The sequence below is a fragment of the Grampus griseus genome (assembly GCF_964374135.1).
Source record: "Grampus griseus genome assembly, chromosome: X".
NCBI classification, from domain to species: Eukaryota; Metazoa; Chordata; class Mammalia; order Artiodactyla; family Delphinidae; genus Grampus; species Grampus griseus.
Window position 1 is genome coordinate 98,580,136 of NC_138999.1, and position 25,175 is coordinate 98,605,310.

The 25,175-nt window shown below is 35.1% G+C and overlaps 1 protein-coding gene across 2 annotated transcripts in view; it reads left to right on the forward strand.

Moving 5' to 3' along the window:
* Window positions 1–242: 242 nt before the first annotated feature.
* The window catches only part of HTR2C (5-hydroxytryptamine receptor 2C), a gene marked incomplete at both ends in the record, with an annotated part of 113,348 nt that continues 88,415 nt past the window's right edge, over window positions 243–25,175 (forward strand). For both annotated transcript variants that reach the window (XM_082681603.1, XM_082681604.1), the window contains 2 exons: window positions 243–277; window positions 4,635–4,948. In XM_082681603.1, the coding sequence (XP_082537729.1) occupies window positions 243–277; window positions 4,635–4,948 (349 nt within the window). The remainder of the gene's footprint in view (window positions 278–4,634; window positions 4,949–25,175) is intronic.

Consider the following 25,175-nt stretch of genomic DNA (forward strand, 5'->3'; position numbering starts at 1 on the left):
CTTGCCATTTTTTATCACTTATATAATATGCTTGCTTGTTTGCTAAATTTAGTATTGATTATTTCTTATCACTTAATAAATATATTTATTTTTATTTAATCAAAGGTTATTAAAGTTATTTAAACTTTTAACTAATTCTCTTTTTCTTTTTTCTCTCCCCAGAAAGGATGGCATAATGAATCCAGTCTGTTAAATTTCCTCTTCTCAATTTTAAACTTTGGTTGCTTAAGACTGAAGCAATTATGGTGAACCTGAGGAAGGCAGTGCACTCGTTCCTGTAAGGATGTTATTACCTATTATTTTTTTAAAATAACTTTTCATAGTAGTTTGCTCAAAAATGTTAAAAAGGTTTTTATATGATTATTCAGCTATATTTGCCTCAATCTGTATAAATGACTTGCATTCCAATAGACTAATATTACTGGTGTTTTCTATTCAAAAACAATAAATGGGAAAAAAACCAATAACTTGAACTCCAATTAAACACAACCACTCATATGTTCAAACAAGTAATATCATTCAAAAATAATTCTGATACTTGTGGTTCCTTTCTGTATGGTTAAAATGTAGAAATAAGAAAGGTTCTTTCCTCTTCCTTCCTGCATGAACTAAACAGCCAAGAGAATAAATGTCTTTACAAGTCTCTGGTTCTATGAAAAATAGTTAAGGTTGCAAAAGAATGAGCGAGAGGTCAGGGAATAGGGGCTGGAGGATGTAGCTGGACAGGATGTAGCCTTGAAACAATGAACCAGTAGTTAAAGTCAATAGAATATAACATAAAAGTGATAAGGAAAGCGTTGAATTCAAGCACTAAGCAATTCAAAACATGATCTAATCCAGGTATATCTTCTTTTTAACTTAGTAAAAGGTTGGGTTGCTTTCTTCTAAACCTACTCTTTGAGGAATGGGGGCATGGAAAACAAGATCCAGGGCTCTGTAAACTCTGATCAGTACAACTGAGAAGCCTTGAATCACCTTGCTCCTGCACAATCTCCTCTGTGATTTCTATAAAAGTGCTCACTGAGGAAACAGTTTACAGAGCAGTGTAGATATAAAGTACATCAGCACTGGATCCTCTGCAATATGCACCATTATAGTCCATCTTGGATGTCATTGTATATTGTAGTGATGATAGTCTCAAGGATACGTGGTTCCAAGAAAACTAGAGCAGAGAGGAAAAGGAAAGGGTGAAGGACAGTGATAAAGAAGGGAAAAAAAGAGCCAGGTCTGGGAAAATGAAAGGACAACTTAGTATATAGGCCTTGATCCATATACCAAATGCAGGGCTACCTTAAAGAGTACCAAATTATTCTGCTATGGAATTAAAGAATTCACATAGAAGTTTTTCCATTACATTAAGAGAAACAAGGGATCATTCATCTCTTCTAATAATGCCCGTTGTCATATGCCATGCAAAAACTCAGTAGATTTAAAATGTACTCAGACTTTTAAATCAAATTATAATTTTGTTTATCGACTAAAAATGTCAGATATTTTCATTCAAAACTTAGTAGCAATTAATAAGTTATTTCAATTGTTCAGATAGAAATTGTGATTTTTGTGCACGTATTTTATGAGACTTCTGTGGGCTTAATAGCAATCAGCATAAGCTTTAGAAACAAGACCTAGATTACTCCTCTTCTGTAAAAGGACTGTATGTTTTCTACTGAACATGTAAATGTTACAAATTAGGTTTAATTAGAATACAGCCAATTCTTGATTATAATACTGTAGAAAATAGGACTGACTGCAGTAAAAATCATACTAATTTGCTCATAAGTAGTGCTCAATAGGAATTTATTAAATTGAATTGAATTGAAACCAGGAAACTGAAGTAAAAACTCTGTCAGGATTTTTCCCAACACCATTACTTTATTTAATAATTCACAAAAGATATATTTAGATTCTACAAGCTTCCTCAATAATTCAGTATTTGTTTCATGGACTCTTTAATAAAAAGTAAAAATATATTTGACCAGCAGAGGTAGGCAAGATGAATGTTTTAAGTGGTTTTCTACCCCAAAGTTCTAAGATACTCAAATCATAAAATTCATAATTGGACATAGTTTTTCGTGTACTTTTGTTATATACAATTTTATTTTGTATTCTTCTACTATTTTTACAGAAATGTGAAAGGATTTAGATGTTTTCACAATTTACTGAGAAAATTTGAAGTTGCATTGCATATCCTGTTAGGACCATATTATCTAGGCTTAAGAATAAATATATTTGTGATTCTGCAACTGAAAATTGAAGATGCAGCATATCACTGTGAGCATAAAGTCTTGTGGGACTACTTGAAATGATCATCAACTAATTTAAACCAGAATTTTTTTTTAATTTCAGAAGAACATGTTTTTCAACAGCTAGGCCAGAAAAGACCTTGGATTTAAAATTACTATCTGAGCCAGTTCTGCATAAATAAGTACCTACTTAAAGTAAAACCAGGACTTAAATTCTTGACAAATTTTGAAGTACATTTAGGATATAGCTACCACAAAATACTTCTGTTTAACTTTGAAGGCAGAAAGAAGGTAAGCTCCAACATTTACTGAGGGCCTATTACGACAAAAGTATTATTTTGAGACTTTACATGTATCATTTAATTTTCACAACAATAATGTGATCATCCTCATTGTAAAGATGAGGAAATTGATCTTCTGAGAGGTTAAGTGACTGGTCAAAAAAAATCATTTAGGTCAAGTAGCCAGGACATTAGCCACATGCCAAATACAACAAATACAGTGACAGAGTAATCAAAGCTGAAAGCAAATACCTTGCTTCTATTTATTTGGTCCTTTATTTCAATAATTTCTATTCACTTTAATCACAAATTAATTATGATACAGATTTTTTGAATCACATATTATTTTAGCTTATTTTTTATGTCTCAGGAAAAAAGAATACATCCAGCATTGGAAAGAATTTAATGATTACTTCTCATGATTTGAAGAAAATTACTATGTATGTCTCCCACCGACATGATGCTTAGGATATCAGGCAGCTTTGACTAATGAGGAAGTAGTTTTAAGCTAAATGTCCGAAGTACTAGTTTTCATCCCTTGTAGAATGAGAAAGTCAAAATATTTTCATGATTTCTTCATTACGTTAAAATACATAAAGTATATTAACAAGGTATTAAGAGAAATAATTTTTAAATGTGGTAGAAAATTATTATAATATTTTACTTAAGTTTAAATAAGGCCAATAATTTTTCAGGTTCAGTGTTCCAGTTCTGGTTCAGAAAGTATGGTGTGTGTGTGTGTGTGTGTGTGTGTGTGTGTGTGTGTGTGTGTGTGTGTGTGTGTGTGTGTGTGTGTGTGTGTATATAATATTATAGATACAATTATGATAATCATAATCATCTAGTGTTACTACTGCAAGTTTCTCTGATGATTGATAATAAGTGATAGTCAATCTAACCACACATATATTTTCCCTGTAGAAATAATATTTTTAGCTCAAAGAACAAGTGAATGAGATAATGAAATCAAAACTTTTACATGGAGAACTCATAGACTCTGGATTTTGTAATGTCATGTGTTCCATCCCCCATGCAATTTTCTTGCATAGAGAATTGGTTAGCACATATTGTACCAGTAGAGGAAATTTTCTTCTCTATAAATAATATCAGGGTTTAACAACTAGTACATATAGTATAGTTGTTGCTTAGTATTCATTAAATAACTATTACTGAACATAGAATACACATAAGACAGTCATTCACAGATAATTCTTGCTTTTAAGCAGGAAATATTGAATATACTTATCTTTCTTGTTTATCTTATTAAGGAAAATAAATATTAGTTTCATGAGACAATTTAGGGACTTACATTAATGTATGAAACCTGAATAAATCTCATATCACCATCAGGGGAAATTAATTTGGAATGTACAAAACATAACCACGTCTGTCTCTTTTGCATTAGTCTGCCACTTGGCCTGAAATTCCTACCAGTAAAAATCTACATAAGTACCATCATGAGAGGTGTACATTTTAAATGACTTAAGAGATTTCTTTTCCAGCATAGGAAAGCAGCAAACCCACAAGAGTTAATTATCACCACAAATCATTTTCTAACCTAGAACAACACCAGAAAACATAGGACAGAAATGGGGAGAGTGTCAGGTAGAAGGAAAATTTACAGGACAGATATTAAGAAATTATGGGCCAGCATAAAGTCACTTAGCAAGTCAAACAATACTGTGGTTTCAGATTGAGTGTAGAGAGTAAAAGTCTAAAACACAGGCTTTGAATTCAACGGGACTTGAGTACGGACCCTGCCCCTGCTACTTACTGCCTATATTTCCTTGAGAAAGTTACTTAACTTCTCTGAACCTCAGTCTCTCCTTATACATAATAGATATAAATCAGTACTGACTTCATGAGGATGCTATATGAGATCAAATGAGATTATACACATATATTTCAGTAAACTAAGTGCCTGACTCATATTAAGCATTCAATAAAAGTATTTGGGGGAGAGAAAGAAGGATACTGAGGTTTAATTGAGAGTAGAAATGATGATGATGATAATAATGATTGTTAAAGGAAAAGCAGTTGATTTATATAAGTAATTTATTAGGTACAAGCAATATAATATATACCTGATTATTTTTTTCTTAATTTTCAGTGTGCACCTGATTGGCCTATTGGTTTGGCAATGTGATATTTCTGTGAGCCCAGTAGCAGCCATAGTAACTGACATTTTCAATACCTCCGATGGTGGACGCTTCAAATTCCCAGACGGGGTACAAAACTGGCCAGCACTTTCAATCGTCATAATAATAATCTTGACAATAGGTGGCAACATTCTCGTTATCATGGCAGTAAGCTTGGAAAAGAAACTGCACAATGCCACCAATTATTTCTTAATGTCCCTAGCCATTGCTGATATGCTAGTGGGACTACTTGTCATGCCACTGTCTCTGCTTGCAATCCTTTATGGTAAGTACAAATTTATTAGTATTTTGATCTCAGATCATGTCATAAATCTGTGGCAGGTATCGTAAAAAATCAGAAAGTTAATTATTCTACTTGTATCATTTGGAAAATAAACAGAAAAGAAAATTGTGTGACAGAAGAAATTGGATGTGTGTATATTTATTAAATAAATCAGTAGCAGACTCTTGAAAAAGCAAAACAAATGTTTTATAATATATTAAAATCATATATAGATACTCTATTGCTCAGTGTCATTTGTAAACAATGACAATTGCCTTCCAATATACAGATTGTGACAGTGAAAGAAACATGTGCCTACCCCTAGGTTCTGGGCAGTACACATACCTAGTACCAGCTTTTATACAAAGAAGATGAAAGAAGTTCATCATCTTCATTTTTTTTTAACATCTTTATTGGAGTATAATTGATTTACAATGGTGTGTTAGTTTCTGCTGTATAACAAAGTGAATCAGATATATGTATAATATATCCCCATATCCCCTCCCTCTTGTGTCTCCCTCCCACTCTCCCTATCCCACCCCTCTAGGTGGTCAAAAAGCACCGAGCTGATCTCCCTGTGCTATGCAGCTGCTTCCCACTAGCTTTCTATTTTACATGTGGTAGATATATACATGTAAAATAGATAGTTATCTATTTTACATGTATACATGTCAATACTACTCTCACTTCGCCCCAGCTTACCCTTCTCCCTCACTGTGTCCTCAAGTCCATTCACTACATCTGTGTCTTTATTCCTGTCCTGCCCCTAGGTTCATCAGAACTTTTTGTTTTTTTAGATTCCATATATATGTGTTAGGATACGGTATTTGTTTTTCTCTTTCTGACTTACTTCACTCTGTATGACAGACTCTAGGTCCATTCAACTCACTACAAATAACTCAATTTTGTTCCTTTTTATGGCTGAGTAATATTCCATTGTATATATGTGTCACATCTTCTTTATCCATTCATCTGTTGATGGATACTTAGGTTACTTCCATGTCCTGGCTATTGTAAATAGAACTGCATGAACATTGTGGTACATGACACTTTTTTGAATTATGGTTTTCTGAGGGTATACGTCCAGTAGTGGGATTGCTGGGTCATATGGTAGTTCTATTTTTAGATTTTTAAGGAACCCCCATACTGTTCTCCATAGTGGCTGTATCAATTTACATTCCCACCAACAGTGCAAGAGTGTTCCCTTTTCTCCACACCCTGTCCAGCATTTATTGTTTCTAGATTTTTTGATGATGGCCATTCTGACTGGTATGAGGTGATACCTCATTGTAGTTTTGACTTACATTTCTCTAATGATTAGTAATGCTGAGCATCCTTGCATGTGTTTGTTGGTAATCTGTATACCTTCTTTGGAGAAATGCCTATTTAGGTCTTCTGCCCATTTTTGGATTGGGTTGTTTTTTGATATTGAGCTGCATGAGCTGACTGTATATTTTGGAGATTAATTCTTTGTCAGTTGCTTCACCTGCAAATATTTTCTCCCATTCTGACAGTTGTCTTTTCATCTTGTTTATGGTTTCCTTTGCTGTGCAAAAGCTTTTAGGTTTCCTTAGGTCCCATTAGTATATTTTTGTTTATATTTCCATTTCTCAATGGATCTTGCTGTGATTTATGTCATAGAGTGTTCTGCCTAATGTTTTCCTCTAAGAGTTTTATAGTGTCTGTCCTTACATTTAGGTCTTTAATCCATTTTGACTTTATTTTTGTATACGGTCTTAGTAAGTGTTCTAATATCATTCTTTAACATGTAGCTGTCCAGTTTTCCCAGTGCCACTTATTGAAGACACTGTCTTTTCTCCATTGTATATTCTTGCCTCCTTTAACAAAGATAAGGTGGCCATATGTGCGTGGGTTTATCTCTGGGAGGTCTATCCTGTTCCATTGATCTATATTTCTGTTTTTGTGCCAGTACCATACTGTCTTGATTACTGTAGCTTTGTAGTATAGTCTGAAGTGTGGGAGCCTGATTCCTCCAGCTCCGTTTTTCTTTCCCAAGATTGCTTTGCCTATTAGGGGTCTTTTGTGTTTCCATACAAATTGTAAAATTTTTGTTCCAGTTCTGTGAAAAATGCCATTGGTAATTTGATAGGGATTGCACTGAATCTGTAGATTGCTTTGGGTAGTATGGTCATTTTCACAATGTTGATTCTTCCAATCCAAGAACATGGTATGTCTCTCCATTTGTTTGTATCATCTTTGATATTTTCATCAGTGTCTTATACTTTTCTGCATACAGGTCTTTTGCCACCTTAGGTAGGTTTATTCCTAGGTATTTTATTCTTTTTGTTGCAAGAGTAAATGTGAGTGTTTCCCTCATTTTCTCTTTCAGATTTTTCATCATTAGTGTATAGGAAGGCAACAGATTTCTGTGCATTAATTTTGTATCCTGCTACTTTACCAAATTCATTGATTAGCTCTAGTAGTTTTCTGGTAGCATCTTAGGATTCTCTATGTATAGTATCATATAAACTGCAAACAGTGACAGTTTTACTTCTTTTCCAACTTGGATTCCTTTTATTTCTTTTTCTTCTCCGAGTGTTGTGGCTAAAACTTCCAAAACTATGATGAATAATAGCAGTGAGAGCAGGCAACCTTGTCTTGTTCCTGATCTTAGAGGAAATGGTTTCAGTTTTTCACCTTTGAGAACAATGTTGGCTGTGTGTTTGTCATATATGGGCTTTATTATGTTAAGGTAAGTTCCCTCTATGTCTACTTTCTGGAGAGTTTTTATCATAAATGGGTGTTGAATTTTGTCAAAAACTTTTTCTGCATCTACTGAGATTATCATATGGTTTTTATCCTTCAATTTGTTAATACGGTGTATCACATTGATTGAATTGTGTATAATGAAGAATCCTTGCATTCCTGGGATAAACTCCACTTGATCATGGTGTATGATCCTTTTAATGTGCTGTTGGATTCTCTTTGCTAGTATTTTGTTGAGAATTTTTGCATCTATGTTCATCAGTGATGTTGACCTGTAGCTTTCATTTTTTATGGCATCTTTGTCTGGTTTTGGTATCAGGGTGATGGTGGCCTCATAGAATGAGTTTGGGAGTGTTCCTTCCTCCGCAACTTTTTGGAAGAGTCTGAGAAGTAGGTGTTCGCTCTTCTCTAAATGCTTGATAGAATTCTCCTGTGAAGCCATCTGGTCCTGGGCTTTTGTTTGTTGGAAGATTTTTAATCACAGTCTCAATTTCAGTGCTTGTGATTGGTCTGTTTATATTTTCTGTTTCTTCCTGGTTCAGTCTCAGAATGTTGTGTTTTTCTAAGAATTTTTCCATTTCCTCCAGGTTGTGCATTTTTTTGGCATATAATTGCTTGTAGCAATCTCTCATGATCCTTTATATTTCTGCAGTGTCAGTTGTTACTTCTCCTTTTTCAGTTCTAATTCTGTTGATTTGAGTCTTCTCCCATTTTTTCTTGATGAGTCTGGTTGTTTATCAGTTTTGTTTATCTTCTCAAAGAACAAGCTTTTGGTTTTATTGATCTTTGCTATTGTTTCCTTCATTTCTTTTACATTTATTTCTGATCTGATCTTTATGATTTCTTTCCTTCTGCTAATTTTGGAGTTTTTTGTTCTTCTTTCTCTAATTGCTTTAGGTGTAAGGTTAGGTTGTTTCTTTGAGATGTTTCTTGTTTCTTGAGGTAGGATTGTATTGCTATAAACATCCCTCTTAGAACTGCTTTTGCTGCATCTCATAGGTTTTGGGTCACCGTGTTTTCATTGTCATTTGTTTCTAGGTATTTTTTGATTTCTTCTTTGATTTCTTCAGTGATCTCTTGGTTATTTAGTAGCATACTGTTTAGACTCCACGTGTTTGTATTTTTTACAGTTTTTTTTCCTGTAATTGATATCTAGTCTCATAGCGTTGTGGTTGGAAAAGATGCTTGATATGATTTCAATTTTCTTAAATTTACCAAGGCTTGATTTGTGACCCAAGATATAATCTTTCCTGGAGAATGTTCCATAAGCACTTGAGAAGAAAGTATATTCTGTTGTTTTTGGATGGAATGTCCTATAAATATCAATTAAGTCTATCTTGTTTAATGTGTCATTTAAAGCTTGTGCTTCCTTATTTATTTTCATTTTGGATAATCTGTCCATTGATGAAAGTGGGGTGTTAAAGTCCCCTACTATTATTGTGTTACTGTTGATTTCCCATTTTATGGCTTTTAGCATTGCCTTATGAATTGAGGTACTCCTATGTTGGGTGCATAAATATTTACAATTCTATATCTTCTTGGATTGATCCCTTGATCATTATGTAGTGTCCTTCTTTGTCTCTTGTAATAGTCTTTATTTTAAAGTCTATTTTGTCTGATATAAGAATTGCTACTCCAGCCTTCTTTTGATTTCCATTTGCATGGAATATCTTTTTCCATCCCCTCACTTTCAGTCTGTATGTGTACCCAAGTCTGAAGTGAGTCCCTTGTAGACAGCTTATATACGAGTCTTGTTTTGTATCCATTCAGCCAGTCTATATCGTTTGGTTGGAGCATTTAAACCATTTACATTTAAGGTAATTATTGATATGTATGTTCCTATTACCATTTTCTTAATTGTTTTGGGTTTGTTTTTGTAGGTCTTTTCCTTCTCTTGTGTTTCCTGCCTAGAGAAATTCCTTTAGCATTTGTTGTAAAGCCAATTTGGTGGTGCTGAATTCTCTTAACTTTTGCTTGTCTTTAATGATTTTAATTTCTCCATCAAATCTGAACGAGATCCTTGGTGGGTAGAGTAATCTTGGTTGTAGGTTTTTCCCTTTTGTCACTTTAACTATGGCCTGCCACTCCTTTCTGGCTTGCAGAGTTTCTGCTGAAAGTTCAGCTGTTAACCTTATGGGAATTCTCCTGTATATTATTTGTTGCTTTTCCCTTGCTGCTTTGAAAATTTTTTCTTTGTACTTAATTTTTGATAGTTTGATTAATATGTGTCTTGGCATGTTTCTCCTTGGATTTATCCTGTCTGGGATTCTCTGTGCTTCCTGGACGTGATTGACTGTTTCCTTTCCCATGTCAGGGAAGTTTTCAACTATAATCTCTTCAAATATTTTCTCAGTCCCTTTTTTTCTCTTTTCTTCTGGAACCCCTATGATTTGAATGTTGATGCCTTTAATATTGTCCCAGAAGTCTCTGAGACTATCTTCAATTCTTTTCATTCTTTTTTCTTTATTCTGCTCTGCAGTAGTTATTTCCACTTTTTTATCTTCCAGGTCACTTATCCGTTCTTCTACCTCATTTATTCTGCTATTGATTCCTTCTAGAGAATTTTTAATTTCATTTACTGTGTTGTTCATCATTGTTTCGTCTTTAGTTCTTCTAGGTCCTTGTTAAACGTTGCTTGTATTTTCTCCATTCTATTTCCAAGACTTTGGATCATCTTTACTATCATTACTCTGAATTCTTTTTCAGGTAGACTGCCTATTTCCTCTTCATTTGTTTGGTCTATTGGGTTTTTACCTTGCTCCTTCATGCTGCATATTTCTCTGTCTTCTCATTTTGTTTAAAATACTGTGTTTGGGGTCTCTTTTTTGCAGGCTCCAGGTTCATAGTTCCCACTGTTTTTGTTGTCTGCCCCCAGTGGGTGAGGTTGTTTCAGTGGCTTGTGTAGGCTTCCTGGTGGAGGGGACTGGTGCCTGTGTTCTGGTGGGTGGGGCTGGATCTTGTCTTTCTGGTGGTCAGGGCTGCATCTGGCAGTGTGTTTTGGGGTGTCTGTGAACTTAGTATGATTTTAGGCAGCCTCTTTGCTAATGGGTGTGGTTGTGTTCCTGTCTTGCTAGTTTTTTGGCATGGCGCATAAAGCACTGGAGCTTGCTGGCCCTTGGGGTGAGCTGGGTCTTAGTGTTGAGATGGAGACCTCTGGGAGAACTCTCGCCAACTGATATTATGTGGGGCTGGGACGTCTCTGGTGGTCCAATGCCCTGAACTCGGCTGTCCCCCCTCAGAGGCTCAGGCCTGACACCAGGCCAGACCACCAAGACCCTGTCAGACACACAGCTCAGAAGAAAAGGGAGAAAAAAAGAAAAAAATAATAATAATAAATAAATAAATAATTATTAAAATAAAATAATAATTTAAAAAAAGAGAGCAACCTAACCACTAAGCAAATCCACCAATGATAACAAGCACTCAGAACTATACTACGATAAACATAAGAAATCAGAAACAAATCAGTCACAGCCAGCAAACCCCAAGTCTACAATTGCTCCCAAAGTCCACCGCCTCAATTTTGGGATGATTCATTGTCCATTCAGGTATTCCACAGATGCAGGGTACATCAAGTTGATTGTGGAGATTTAATCCACTGCTCCTGAGGTTGTACAGAGAAATTTTCCTTTCTCTTCTTTGTTCGCACAGCTCCTGGGGTTTAGCTTTGGTTTTGGCTCCACCTCTGCATGTAGGTCGCCCTCAGCATCTGTTCTGGCCCAGACAGGATGGGGTTAAAGCAGCAGCCTATTAGGGGGCTCTGGCTCACTCATGCCGGGGGGGGTGGGAGGGGTACAGTAGTTATAATTGGAATGTGGGGCAAGCCTGTGGCAGCAGAGGCTGACATGATGTTGCAACAGCCTGAGGCATACCGTGTGTTCTCCCAGGGAAGTTTTCCTTGGATCAGAGGACCCTGGCAGTGGTGGGCTGCACAGGCTCCCAGGGGGCTATGGATAGTGACCTGTGTTTGTACACAGGATTCTTGTTCACTACAGCAGCAGCATTAACGTTTCATGCTGGTCTCCGGGGTCCAAGCTGATACCCACGGCTTGCACCTGTCTCTGGAGCTCGTTTAGGTGGTGCTCTGCCTTCTGTGGGCAGAAAGGGAAAGAATCCCCTCTCCTCGCACATCCTGAAACAATGAATGGTCTCTTGCCTCTTAGGCAGGTCCAGACTTTTTCCCGGACTCCCTCCCGGCTAGCTGTGGTGCACTAGCCCCCTTCAGGCTGTCTTCATGCAGCAAACCCCCGTCCTCTCCCTGGGATCTGACCTCCGAAACCTGAGCCTCAGCTCCCAGCCCCCACCCGCCCCAGCGGGTGAGCAGACAAGCCTCTCAGTCTGGTGTATGTTGGTCAGCACCGATCCTCTGTGCAGGAATCTCTCCACTTTGCCCTCTGCACCCCTGTTGCTGTGCTCTCCTCCATGGCTCCAAAGCTTCCCCCTGCCCACCCACTGTGTCTCCCAGTGAAGGGGCTTCCTAGTGTGTGGAAGCTTTTCCTCCTTCACAGCTCCCTCCCAGAGGTGCAGGTCCCATCCCTATTCTTTTGTCTCTGTTTTTTCTTTTTTCTTTTGCCCTACCCAGGTACACGGGGAGTTTCTTGCCTTTTGGGAAGTCTGAGGTCTTCTGCCAGCGTTCAGTAGGTGTTCTGTAGGACGTGTTCCACATGTAGATGTATTTTTGATGTATCTGTGGGGAGGAAGGTGATCTCCTCGTCTTACTCCTCTGCCATCTTGAAGGTCCCCAAGGCTCATCATCTTTAAAAACATATTTTAAGTAATCTTCTTAAATATTGACAAACTAAGTGCTTGGCACATAATAAGCACTCAATAACAGCTATTCTTCTTCCTAGAGTCTATAATTCATGTTTTTAAAAGGAGACAGTGATAAAAATTAATTACTAATTATATAAGTTCAAGGTCATATTATCACAATAAAAATTCAAGCATTGAAAGTTTTGATATATGACTTTAGAGAGCTTTTAATTTTTCTTTTGGTTTTCTGCCATATCTTTGCCATATTCGTTTTAACCTAACTTTTGTTTCTAGCTAATATTTATTAAGAACAATCAAAACCACTTATACTACACTGCAAAGTTTCTTTCCTAGGGAGTTGGAGAACCCAGTTTGAATTTCATTGCCGATATGCTCATCTCACAAGGCAGTGAAATAGATTCCCTTTTCCCTGGAGTGTATAATGGAATTAGACTGGAAGGACTAATACTGAAAGTGTATCTAGTTCTCAAGTCCTAAAGGAAGATTACTGCATCTAGAAAATAATCTCTCATGGAACTTACAAATTAATTATCCTGTTCTAAATACACAGTGGTAATAAATTGTCTCAATAGGCATTTTATAGTGTTCTCAGGAAATATGCTTTCCTTATATTTACTGAGTTTGAATGATGCATTAATTTCAAAGTATAAGTATTTTACCTTCACTGTGAGCATTTTACCACACTATAGCTCCAAATTATGTAAGAAAAGGTCACTGGAATGAATGTGCTTTAGAAGGTATACTTTGTCTTGTGGTGTCTATTTCATTTTGCCAGTTTCTCCCTTAAAAATATATGAGTGGTCAAAAAATGGCATCAGCCTAAATCCAAATGTCCTAACACATCCATCACCACACCCCCAAGCAATAAAGAACAACAAAAACAAATAAAACTACACAATACCACCACCTAATTTGGAGAACATTCAAATTCCAAATTATCTGTAAGCAGAAAATAAATAAGAGATCACAATGAGCTCTCTATTAGGCTTCCGCCATGTGCTGTTGTGAAGAGGAAGGGCAGTCCAGTAAACACTAGATGAAAGAGAGAGGAGGAAAGCTAGTAGGAAGCCTAAGATTGATCTAAAATCATCATAAGAAAGAAAGTCTACCCCAAGTATGAAAATTCTGAGAAACTTCTCTGGAAGCTCACCCTTTAGAGAATTGACTTAGAAGTGTACATAGGACTCAAGAAAGCAATGTTGGAGAGGAACTCTTTGGAGGTAGAAAAGGGTTAAAAGGGAGAGGTGATTTTTGAAAAAAAATGCACAGTGAAGGTAAAAAGAAACAAGAGGGGAAATTTCATCAACTTACAAGACAAAAAAATGTCAACATGTAAGAACCCATCAACCCTCCCCCCACTGCCCTCCACTGTACCCCAAAAGTCCTCCAATAAAGAAATCATACTTTGTTACATGAAGAGAAAAGGGTGCTCCAGAGCTTGGAATCTTGGAAACTACCCACAAACCACTAGCCATGGAAACCACCCACAAACTGCTAGCCATGTTCATACAAATTCAAAGATGCAACCAACTTTCATCTATACCAAGCTACTATAAAAAGAAAGCAGAACATGAGAATAAAAAAAGCCATTTGATGAAAGTTCCCACAAATAAAGAATGATCAAAAAACAAAAAAGCTGTAGCAAAATACTTCAAGATAAACTAAATTCTCTCAAACATTTAAAGATATATCTATTAAAAAAAAAACCTTGAAGTAGAAATCTAAAAACTAAGAAAAGAAATGGATAAAAAAATTGGTCAACATAAAGCAAAAGTTGATTGAACCCAGGAGAATAAAATAGGAGAAAAAGATAAAATCATATTGGAATGAACATTAAATTAAAAGTGCCTAAAGAAGAATAGATTAATATGAAAACTTAATAAGGGGCACTAAAGAAAAACACGGAAACAACAGAAAGAATGAAAATGAGATGAAGAAAGAAGTAAAAGAGGTCAAAAAGAAAGTGTTTGAGATGGAAGACCATCAAATAAAAGAGCCAATGTGTGTATAATGAGAATCCTTGAAAAGAAAAAAATATAATGGAACAGAATTAATATTTAGAACTATAATCCTGGAAAGTTTTCCAGAAATAAAAGAGGGTCTCAATGTACATATTGATAGGGCCAACCCAGTACCAAAAATTTGACCTGGAACAGTCAACTCTGAGATATATCTGAGACATTAGGTGTTAAATAGAAAGAAAAATCTTCAGGAAAAAATAATTTACAAAAGCAAGAGAATTAGACTGGCTTCATAATTTTAAAAAATAACAAAACAAAGCAACACTGAAGCAATATTTTTATAAAAGTCAACCTCTTATATGATATTCTTTCAAAAGTAAATCTATAAAGACAGAAAACAGATCATTAGTTTCCAGGGTCTGAACATGCAATGCTGACTCCAAAGGGGCATTTACTTTGGTAGTATGGAACTGTTCTATATCTTGATGGTGGTAGTGGTTGTATATATATTTCTCAAATTTTAAAAACTATATATTCTAGTATGCAGTTTTAAAAGGGTGAATTTTACTGTATGTAAGTTATACCTGAAATTTAAAAAAGAAAAATACTCAAAGTTTCAAATCAAGATTTTGTATCCAGACAAGTTGGCCATCAAGCTGTAAAAAGTTTAATATTTTTTAAACCCAGAGAATTCTGAACCCATAAGCCCTTCTTAAGAAATTGAATAATGGATAAGATTCATCTAACAAAGGGATGATTGGGAACTTTTCCTCAAAAAGATGGATCATGAGTGTTTAATATATTTAATTTTAGAGCTAAGACAGAAATAAAGGTGGTATAAGGGAATAAGAATACTGTCATATCTTATATGATATATATTATTTGTTATATAGTCTAACAACTTAGAAGCAATGCACCTAAAAATTGGGAAGAAAAGAGAAAGGGAAAGAGAAAGAAGAAAGTAGAATAATTTCAATGATTTTTCTATAAACAAAAGATGGGTGTTAAGTTATATGACTCCAAAAAATGGCAAGCCAGAAAAACTAGATTTCATAAGAAAACAGAGGTCTAAGAGTATTAAACAGGATGTAAAGAAAACATGATATAAACATGATATAAGGTTAACCACTAGAACAAAAAGACAAACCTATCTAAAACCAAAAGAAATGCAATTAATAGAAGAGTAAAAAAAAAAAAGTCAAGTAGAGGAAGAAACACAAGAAAATAAAACAATACTCTCAACATTGTACCATGATACAATAACAGAGTTGAAAACAAACATACCAGTAATAGCAATACACTTGTATGAACCTAACTTACCATTAAAAATAAAAGATTTTCAAGTTGGCTTACAACAAATTACCCAACTATACTCTCTATATTTAGTGGAACTCATAAACCAGTGAATCACAATGGTTAAAATAAAGGGATGGGCAAAGGTATAGTAAGCAAATAGAAACACTAAGAAAACAGAAATTGTGATGTTGATATCTGACAAAGTAAATTTTAAACAAAAAATTAAAAAACCAGTAAGAGTAAAAAAAAATGATGCTTTTTTTCCCCAAAAGGATGTTAATTATGATTAAAAGCTGTAATTAACAAGTATATAGCAGTTAAGAATATCTATGCCCCCAATAACACAGCAATGCTCTTTTAAAAGCAAAAACTAAAGAACATGGAAGGATAAATTTATGGATACATTCTACTAATGGGAGACTTTAAATATCATACTCAGTACAAAAAAATCGGACGTGTAGGTCTTATGGATGTATATTAAACTTTATACCCTTATCATAGAAAGTATATTTTCTTCACGAGTTCATGGAACACTCACAAAAATTAATTATCCATTAGGCCACAAAGAAAATGTTAGAAAAGTAAAACTATTATGAAAAATACTTTCTGATAAGAACACAATAACGCTTGAAAGTATTAACAACAAAAGTTTAAAGACCATCTGATCTTGACGTTATAACAAATTTTAAACAACTGTTGGTCAAAAGGACAAATGAAAACTGAAATTACAGACTACTTTAGAAATATGATAGAATACACACTACATATCAAAATCTATAGAAGATACTTAAGCAATGATCAAAGGAAAATTCATAGCCCTCATCACCTTTATAAGTAAAAATGAAGGTATACAAATGAATTAAATTCCTAGAAAGCAACCTTGAAAAAGAAGTGCAAAGTAACTCAAAAGAAAGCACAAAGAAACAAACTAAAGATAAAAGCAGAAATTAATTAGGTAGAGAATAGAAAAACAATATACCTAATTAATAAATCAAAATCCTGCTTTTTTAAAAAGCAACTTTTAAACAAAATAAAAGCACTAGCTAACTGAAACAAGGAAAAAGGAAGAAACAAAAATATTCAAAATAAGAAATAACAAGGAAAATAACCATTGAAGCAAAGTAAATTTTAAAAATTAGATTACTTTGTAGGTTTATATGCAAATCAATTGAGAACATAAAAAAAAAAACAGGTAGTTTCCCAGGGAAAATCAGGTTAGCAAAATTAACCTCGTTAGATATAGAAAGAAAGAGAACAATTTCAGTAGAAGAAATAAAGTTATCAAGGACCTACCACACAAAAAAAACATCAGATACAGATAGTTTCACTGGGGAATTCTTTAAAATGTTTGAAGACCAGATAGTTGTAATATTCCATAAATTGTTTAAGACCATTGAATAATTTTTTAAAAACCTTCCTAATTCTTATACAAAGCAAGCATAGGTTTAACACATAAACCAAATAAAGACAAAGCACAAAGAAGGAATATTATAGACTAACATCACTTATGACAAAAATTCTTTATAAACAATTGGCAAACAGAATCCAATGTCACATTAAAAAATATTATACAATGAACTGGGATTAATTCCAGTAACACTATGTTGGCCCAATATTAGGGAATCACTTAATAAAACATATTAATATATAATATCAACATTATTACTAATATTTATTAATAGTTAAAGGTAAAAATATTATCAATATTGATACAATTATAATATTAACACAGCATTATATTTATAACATTAACATTAAAATATAATTTTTAAAGTATGTGATTTAACTCTAAAGACGTTGAGTGAAAAAGCCTTTATCCTAAAACATTCTAGAAAAGCTAGAGTTAATGGAAATAAACATGTGATAAATAGAATCTTTCTGATTTCTTTGAATTGGTTAACAAATAGTAGAAGATAATCTTCTCATGTACCTAACATATATCCAAAATTTGCATACCTGGAGTTCATTCTCAAAATGAAACAATTTTCTTATTTGTGTAAAGGTGGTACCACATTCCTAGATAAATGATGTACTAGGCTCTAGGACATTGGTACTTAGTGTTCACCGAAACCAGATGCCACTATCTTGTAGCTCTTTATCTGACTTCTGCCTGCAGGTGAGTTTTGTTGTACCCTAACCAATGATTTTTTTTTTTTTTTTTTTTTTTTTTGCGGTACACGGGCCTCTCACTGCTGTGGCCTCTCCCGTTGTGGAGCACAGGCTCCGGACGCGCAGGCTCAGCGGCCATGGCTCACGGGCCCAGCCGCTCTGCGGCATGTGGGATCTTCCCGGACCGGGGCACGAACCTGTGTCCCCTGCATCGGCAGGTGGATTCTCAACCACTGCGCCACTAGGGAAGCCCCTAACCAATGATTTTTGAACTTTGTAAATTGAATATCTTTTATTCAATTGTGTATGTGTTCCAACTTTGCTGTGTTTCTACTACTCCCCATTTTCTTACACCTCGCTGCCTTACTCACTGATTATAAACCTACCTTGTCCCTAAAAGCATTTAAGTTTGTGACAGGACTCACAGCTTGTGGGCACAAAAGAAACAACCTTGATATCAATACCCTAAATTCACTGGCTTATTATCCCCATGTGCTAACAAAGTTACTCCAATCCTCTAGAAAGATACACACCTTCCCTCCAAATACTTCTAGAAGTCCCCAAGAGTTATCTCACATGTGATCATGAATAAATCAATTTGCATCACTCACTGTTGCAACCGTTCTGGGCTTTCATCGAGCACGTATGTATCCACCGTCACCTGCCACCATTCACTATATCTGCTGATAATCCAACATCTCTCACTGATCATCCATCATCGCCCACTGGGCATCCATCATCATTTGCTGGGCATCTGCTGAGTACCGCCCTGTCTGTTGGGAATCCACAATCTCCCACCAGGCATTGTGGTCTCTGCTGATGCTCTGCCATTTCACCACCCGTGACTTCCATGAGAATGCTGCTTTACCTGTCTTGGGTACTGTCACCTGGTATAGCCAAACCTACAAACCCTCAAGATACCACATGGTGCTGCATTTGCTTCAGTATTAGTGTTCCCTGCAAAAATTAGGAATATGTAGCACACTTCGTTATCTAAACATGGAAAAAGCAATGCTTGTCCTTGCCCTCTTCACAAAATCCCTCTGTAAAACAACTCTTTTTTTTTTCTTTTTTACTTACTGTAGTTTCCTCAGGGCTTACATTCTATAGGACTGATCTAGAGTATATTTGCTGATGCCTTAATTTCTGTCCTCAAGCATCCACATAAAAACTTCTCCCTGAAAGGCTAAGCAGTGATCTTCTCAGTCTTGTAACCCAGCATTTATCCCTGTATCTGGTATTTTTTAATGGATAAATGAAGGTTTCTTTCCCTCTTGCAAATTAATTCATGAGGTTAGATACTTGGGATAGCCCAGCCCTACACATCTAGAACTGTGAATCTTTACTTTTTGGTTTAAATGTCTACTCCCAATATCCCCTGTCCCAATCCACATAGTCATTTCACTACAGGCTCTTTATCCTGGGGTGAAAATTTTCTTTACCAAGTAAATTTTAATTCCAAGTGTAAACGGGAAGAATGGCATTCAGTATATTTACAGAAAATTACAGTGACATATATTAAAGAACACAGTCCAGAGGTCCTGATTGTTGTTCTTACCTCTAGAGTCTGCTATCTCTAGTAATTCTTTGTACTTTCTTCTTTCCTCCTTAGAACAACTTTTGTAGATTACTTCTTTTATTCTCCAACAAATTCATAATGTAGTTTTAGTTAACATTCCAGTTCTACTTGCAAAAATCACTTCACTTACAGACAGATAGGCAGCACTAAGCTCACTAATAAGTAACACCTGAGTGCTGGCTCAGTGTTGGCCCCTATTCGAAGTGCTATACATTTACTATCCCCATTTAACAGGTAGGGAGATCAAAGCACCAAGAATTTAAGTACTACCAATGATCTATTGCCAAGTTGGGAAAAATCCCCCTATATTTTCTACATTAACAGGAAACTCTCTTCTATCTTCTCAAGTTGGGTTTGGGTTTCCTGGTAGAGTACCCATTGCTGATGTTCTGAAGATTCACTTCATTTTATCCTTTACTTCTATTTGGCTAATCCCAAACACGATTCCTGATATAGGTATTTTTTGAGTTTGGAAAATCTCATTGTTTTTCATGGAAACGTTCACTGGCTTTATATCATGTTATGATGTGCCAATTCCTAGAAAGCTAAATTCTCAGCTCTTATTTCCAAAGACTCTTTCCCCTAATCCGGTATGTGTGATCCAAGAGCCTTTTAACTTGGTTCCATGATGATGTTAAAGAAGATGATGATAACAATAATTATTATAGCTAACTTTAATTGAGCACTGTATGGGAAGGAAAACTTGTCTGGGGTCCTGCAAATTAAATTGACAAAAGCCAGTTTAACAGGAGAAAGGGTTTATTACTTATGCATACTGAGTTCTTCATAGAAAAGAAGTGAAAACCCAAAGAAGCAGTTAGACTCCAAGGGTGTATGTATCATTTTAACAAAGAGCAATAAATTGTGGAGAAGTGACAAGACAAAGGAAAAGCAGTTTGGGCTTCTAGGGGTGGTAAATTGTGGGAAGGTAAATATATGTGGAAAACTAATGGAAGATAAGGGTTACGTTTGTAAGGTTTGTTATGAAGCCTCAATCTTGTGTAGTATGGGGTGATAAGTGTGTCTCCAGTGATTGAGTCATTCTCCTCTTCCTGGTAGAGGTGGGGATGCGGACACCTTCACAAAGGGAAATTTATAACCTGACTTTAGGCAGAAACGGGGAGGGTCAGGAGCTTTTCCTATATTGGCTGTTTCTCATTTGCCTTCAGCTCAAAAGAATCCTTATGCCAAAGCAGCATATTTGGGGGATGGTATAGGTAGAACTTTACATTTTCGCCACTTTACAGATGAGGAAAACTAAAGCACACAATTTACCTGATTTTAGGGCCACGAAAGGCTAATATCCATTCTCACTTAGATCAATGACATTAAGGGCCCCATTCCCCCTGCTACTCAGACTGATATTTTTGCCACTCATCCATGGAAATGTGGAACTTGCTATATCTTCCTGAAAAACCAAATGCTGATTCTTGCTTCTGTCTTGATACAGCTTTAGACACACAGAGTACCATAACTAAGAAAATAATCTCTTGTATATCCAGGAGTAATTTCTCCAAGCCCTACAATGATAACAATAGTTCACAGTTCTTTTACACATATCAGTGCTATACACCATTTTAGCTGATAGACACTCTTTTAGAAACATAGCTTTGCTCAAAGTAATTTCTGTTCAGTACATTTTAGACTCTATTAACATCCCCTTCAGACACAGAGTTTGAAGGCCCAGGTTTCAATACCTTTGTTGCCATGTGATTAGAAAATAGAATTAAGGGGGTGTGGGGGAGGGGCATAATATATCTTCAAATAGTTGAAGGCTCTTCATGGCTCCAAAAGGTAAAACCAAAATAAATGGTAAAAGATACAGAAGGAAGCAGATTAGGGTTCATTAAAATGTTCTTTATCAATGAAAAGTTCTATCTTTCAAAGAAAGGAACCACTCCATTACCGAGGTTATATAAGGAACTTCTGCTTTGAATAGGAAGTTACACTAGATACTTTCTGTGTTTCCTCCTATGTTTTCAGATTGTATCATTAAGTTTCCTACTGATGTCACTTTGAATGAGTTACTTGGAGTCTGAAATTATCATTACGGAAGTAGAAGGAATGACAGGGAGATGAAAAGAAGAATTACTATTTCATACAACAGGGTTACATTTCACATGTGCTTTTAAGAGACCCTGGATGAAAAACCTACTCATTAATTATATATTATTTTAACAACTCAGAAGACATTTTATCTCTTGTTGCCATCTAAGTGAACATAAAAGAAAATTTGCTTAGAATGAATGGACTGTATATCCAAAACCCTCACTTTTAAACATTATGAGATGAATAAGAATAGCCTACTTAGGCTTTATCTCAAAGGGCAGTAATTCAATCTTGAAAGCTGTGTTTCATATGTTAAATAGAATCGCTTACAACGATGAATCTGAATTGTTCTCATTTATATCTATGTATTCCTAACACAGTGCTTGAACTGTGTAGTATCCGGGTTCTTGGACTAATTGTTAAAAGTTGATTTCTTTCTTTTCCTCCTTAGTCAAACTAAATTTCTATATTCTGCAAGTGCTAAAATTTGTTTCATGTTCCAAGTAAAAGATGAGAAATATAAAATCTTTGCACTCTAATTTTCTTTTTTTTTTTTTTTGCGGTACGTGGGCCTCTCACTGCTGTGGCCTCTCCCGTTGCGGAGCACAGGCTCCGGACGCGCAGGCTCAGCGGCCATGGCTCACGGGCCCAGCCGCTCCGCGGCATGTGGGATCCTCCCGGACCGGGGCACGAACCCTTGTCCCCTGCATCGGCAGGCGGACTCTCAACCACTGTGCCACCAGGGAAGCCCTGCACTCTAATTTTTCTGCATTCAAAATATAGCAAATGCAAGCTACTCACCCATTATTCACATAACACTAAGTTCCAAAAATATACTTCATAAATTGTTTTTCCATGACTTGATGCCACTGTTTCTTTTTAATAAGAATATCACCAAGACAGTCAAGGTTAAATGAGATTTTTTTCTAGTATGGATCTTCTCACTGAGAAATATTTCATAAAATAGGTAGTGAAAGCAGAATTTTAATTACCAGCCTATGTATCTTTATTTTTATTCTTTAATTACATGGCAAGAGATATTTGAGGGTCTTTATGGAAGTATACAATTTCAAATGAGCCCAAACCATTGTAGATTATTTATCACTGTTTACTATATAATTATAAGATCAAAGCTACTGTGGATTTTTAACTCTATTCAGAATGAAGCAGGAAAGGAAGTATTCTGAATTAGTAGGTACACATGAGATAACTACATCAGGACACCTTCTGTAGAGCAAAAGTATTCCTTATTCTAGATCAAGATCACTTTGGAGCCCAAAAGAATTCACTAGCTAATAAAAAAAAAAGTTTCTCCTCAAAATTATGTAGCAAAAACCTTGAAGGGGAACTAAAAGAAAGGCATTTAATATTTATTAGGCACTTATTCATTTTTCTATTTTATTTTAACCCCATCTTATATACTCTCAGCTTAAAATTTCCATATTTGTAGGCAGAAAGGACTTTTCTGAGTTTCCTATTTTAGGAACAAGTACAGAAGAGGAAGTTAAATGTGCGCTATTGGACTAATATAGATGAAGCTAACTTTCATGTATTTCATTTCAAATGGAAAATATACTCAAAACAGAGCACAGATAAATAATGAAAAGTAAAATCCTTATGTTCTTTGAAGTATTTCTCATGATGGGAGAGAATGAAGTCTCTAATTTTCAATTCCTCAAAAACCTAGGATTATAATCTCTGTATATACATGAATTTCTCCAGTGGGTGGCATATAAACCATTGTAATCAACCAGGGTGTTCTCTAGGAGGGAAATTGGAGTAAAAAATAAAGATAATTATTTCAAAGATTTGAATTATATTTTGCTTAGTTACCAATAAAAAGGAAACGGTTTAATAGAAAAATTATACAAAAGCCGAACATGAATATAAGTTAATCATATACGTATTTGAATTTTGATAGTTTTATATCCTTAGCTCCAATATTGCCTAAGAAATATTGTGTTTTAACTATATCTTTTTGATCAAATGACTCCAATAATGCCATATTAATATTGTGACTATGAGCAAATCAGTGGATATCTCTAAGAATTAGATTCTCCTTTATGAATGATTAGTTTTTATTGTGTACCTATCATGCTAAGTATTTTAACCTACATTACGTCACTTAGCATATACTTTACAGGTACTTATAACTATTAAAGACCAAAAGTGAAATTATTTAGTGAACTGTAAGCCTCTACACAATTTTAAGATATTATTATTTTTAGTATTACATTAAACCAAGCCTCTATCTAAATTTAAATATAATGTGCATATGAAAATATAAACTATGTATTTCCACATCTACCAAAACAAATGTTCTGGAAGTATTTTCTTGGTTTAACTATAATATAATATAAAATATAAATTTTCTGTTTAATTATAATGAAGTAAGTAAGCTTCTTGTAGTTTAATTAGAGTAGGAAAATTAAAGGATCAGTTAGCCAAAACTTACTTCATTAAAAAATACAAGGCAGGGCTTCCCTGGTGGCACAGTGGTTGGGGGTCTGCCTGCCGATGCAGGGGACGTGGGTTCGTGCCCCGGTCCAGGAGGATCCCGCGTGCCATGGGGTGGCTGGGCCCGTGAGCCATGGCTGCTGAGCCTGTGCGTCTGGAGCCTGTGCTCTGCAACAGGAGAGGCCACAGCGGTGAGAGGTCCGTGTATCGCAAAAAAAAAAAAAAAATACAAGGCAAATTTTGAAGACCAATATTTCATAAATAATTTTTTTAGCATGCAATACTATGACAAATTACTCAATTAACTTTTACCATGGCTTACTCACCTAAAAGTTTAATTTTAGATTAGTCACAATATTATTTTACACGATTAGTGAACTCTAATTAAATTAGTTATATAAATGACTGAACAAAAGAGGGGAAATATAGTGAGAGAATCTGACTGTATTTAATTCTGATGTAAAATATTGTAACACTGTAATTAAGAACTACCCTATTTTTACTGTGAAACAAACAAAAAATGAGTAAAAATATTACACTTGTAGCCTACCTGATGTTCTCTTAGAATTTGTTTTTCAGACGTGTTAGGATTACTTGAAAAAAAAGAGACAATTTAAACAGTACACAAAGGTGATAGTAGAAAAAATAAAAGAATACAGAAAGTAAAAGTGGTAGGTAGACTCACGTTGCTTTCTTACCTATTGCTTTTTTTTAATTCATGCCTAATAAGGCAGAGCTATGGCCTAAGGAAATCATTATATGCTAACAAAACAATAACACAAGTAAGACCAATAATAGTGATAGCTATGTCTATATTGGGGCCCAGCTATATGCCAAGCACTTTATTCAAATCTTATGATTTAACCTAAAAATATTACATAATGTAGGTGTTACAATTCATCTTTTACAGATGAGGAAATCTAGGTTCAGGTTGAACAACTGATTCAACCTCAAAGTTTATGCTCTTTTCAGTCTGCTTTGCTGTGTCACACAAATAATAGTAGTTTCTCAGATTTAATATTTCTACTTATATTATGCACTAAAACATCAAAACAGTCTTTTGTTACAGGTATCATTATCTATACTTAAAGCTGGGGAGAAAAAAAAATGAGTTTGTAGTGATTTCAAAACAGTGTGCTAATAAGTAAAAATTATACAAGTAGTTTAATCATTTTTTCCCTTAAAGAAGAAGCCAACCCCCTCACATATACCACATAAGGAATGACACATATGGAAAAACGTCCAGGTCATTATTTTTCTGCTCAATTTCTTACCACTA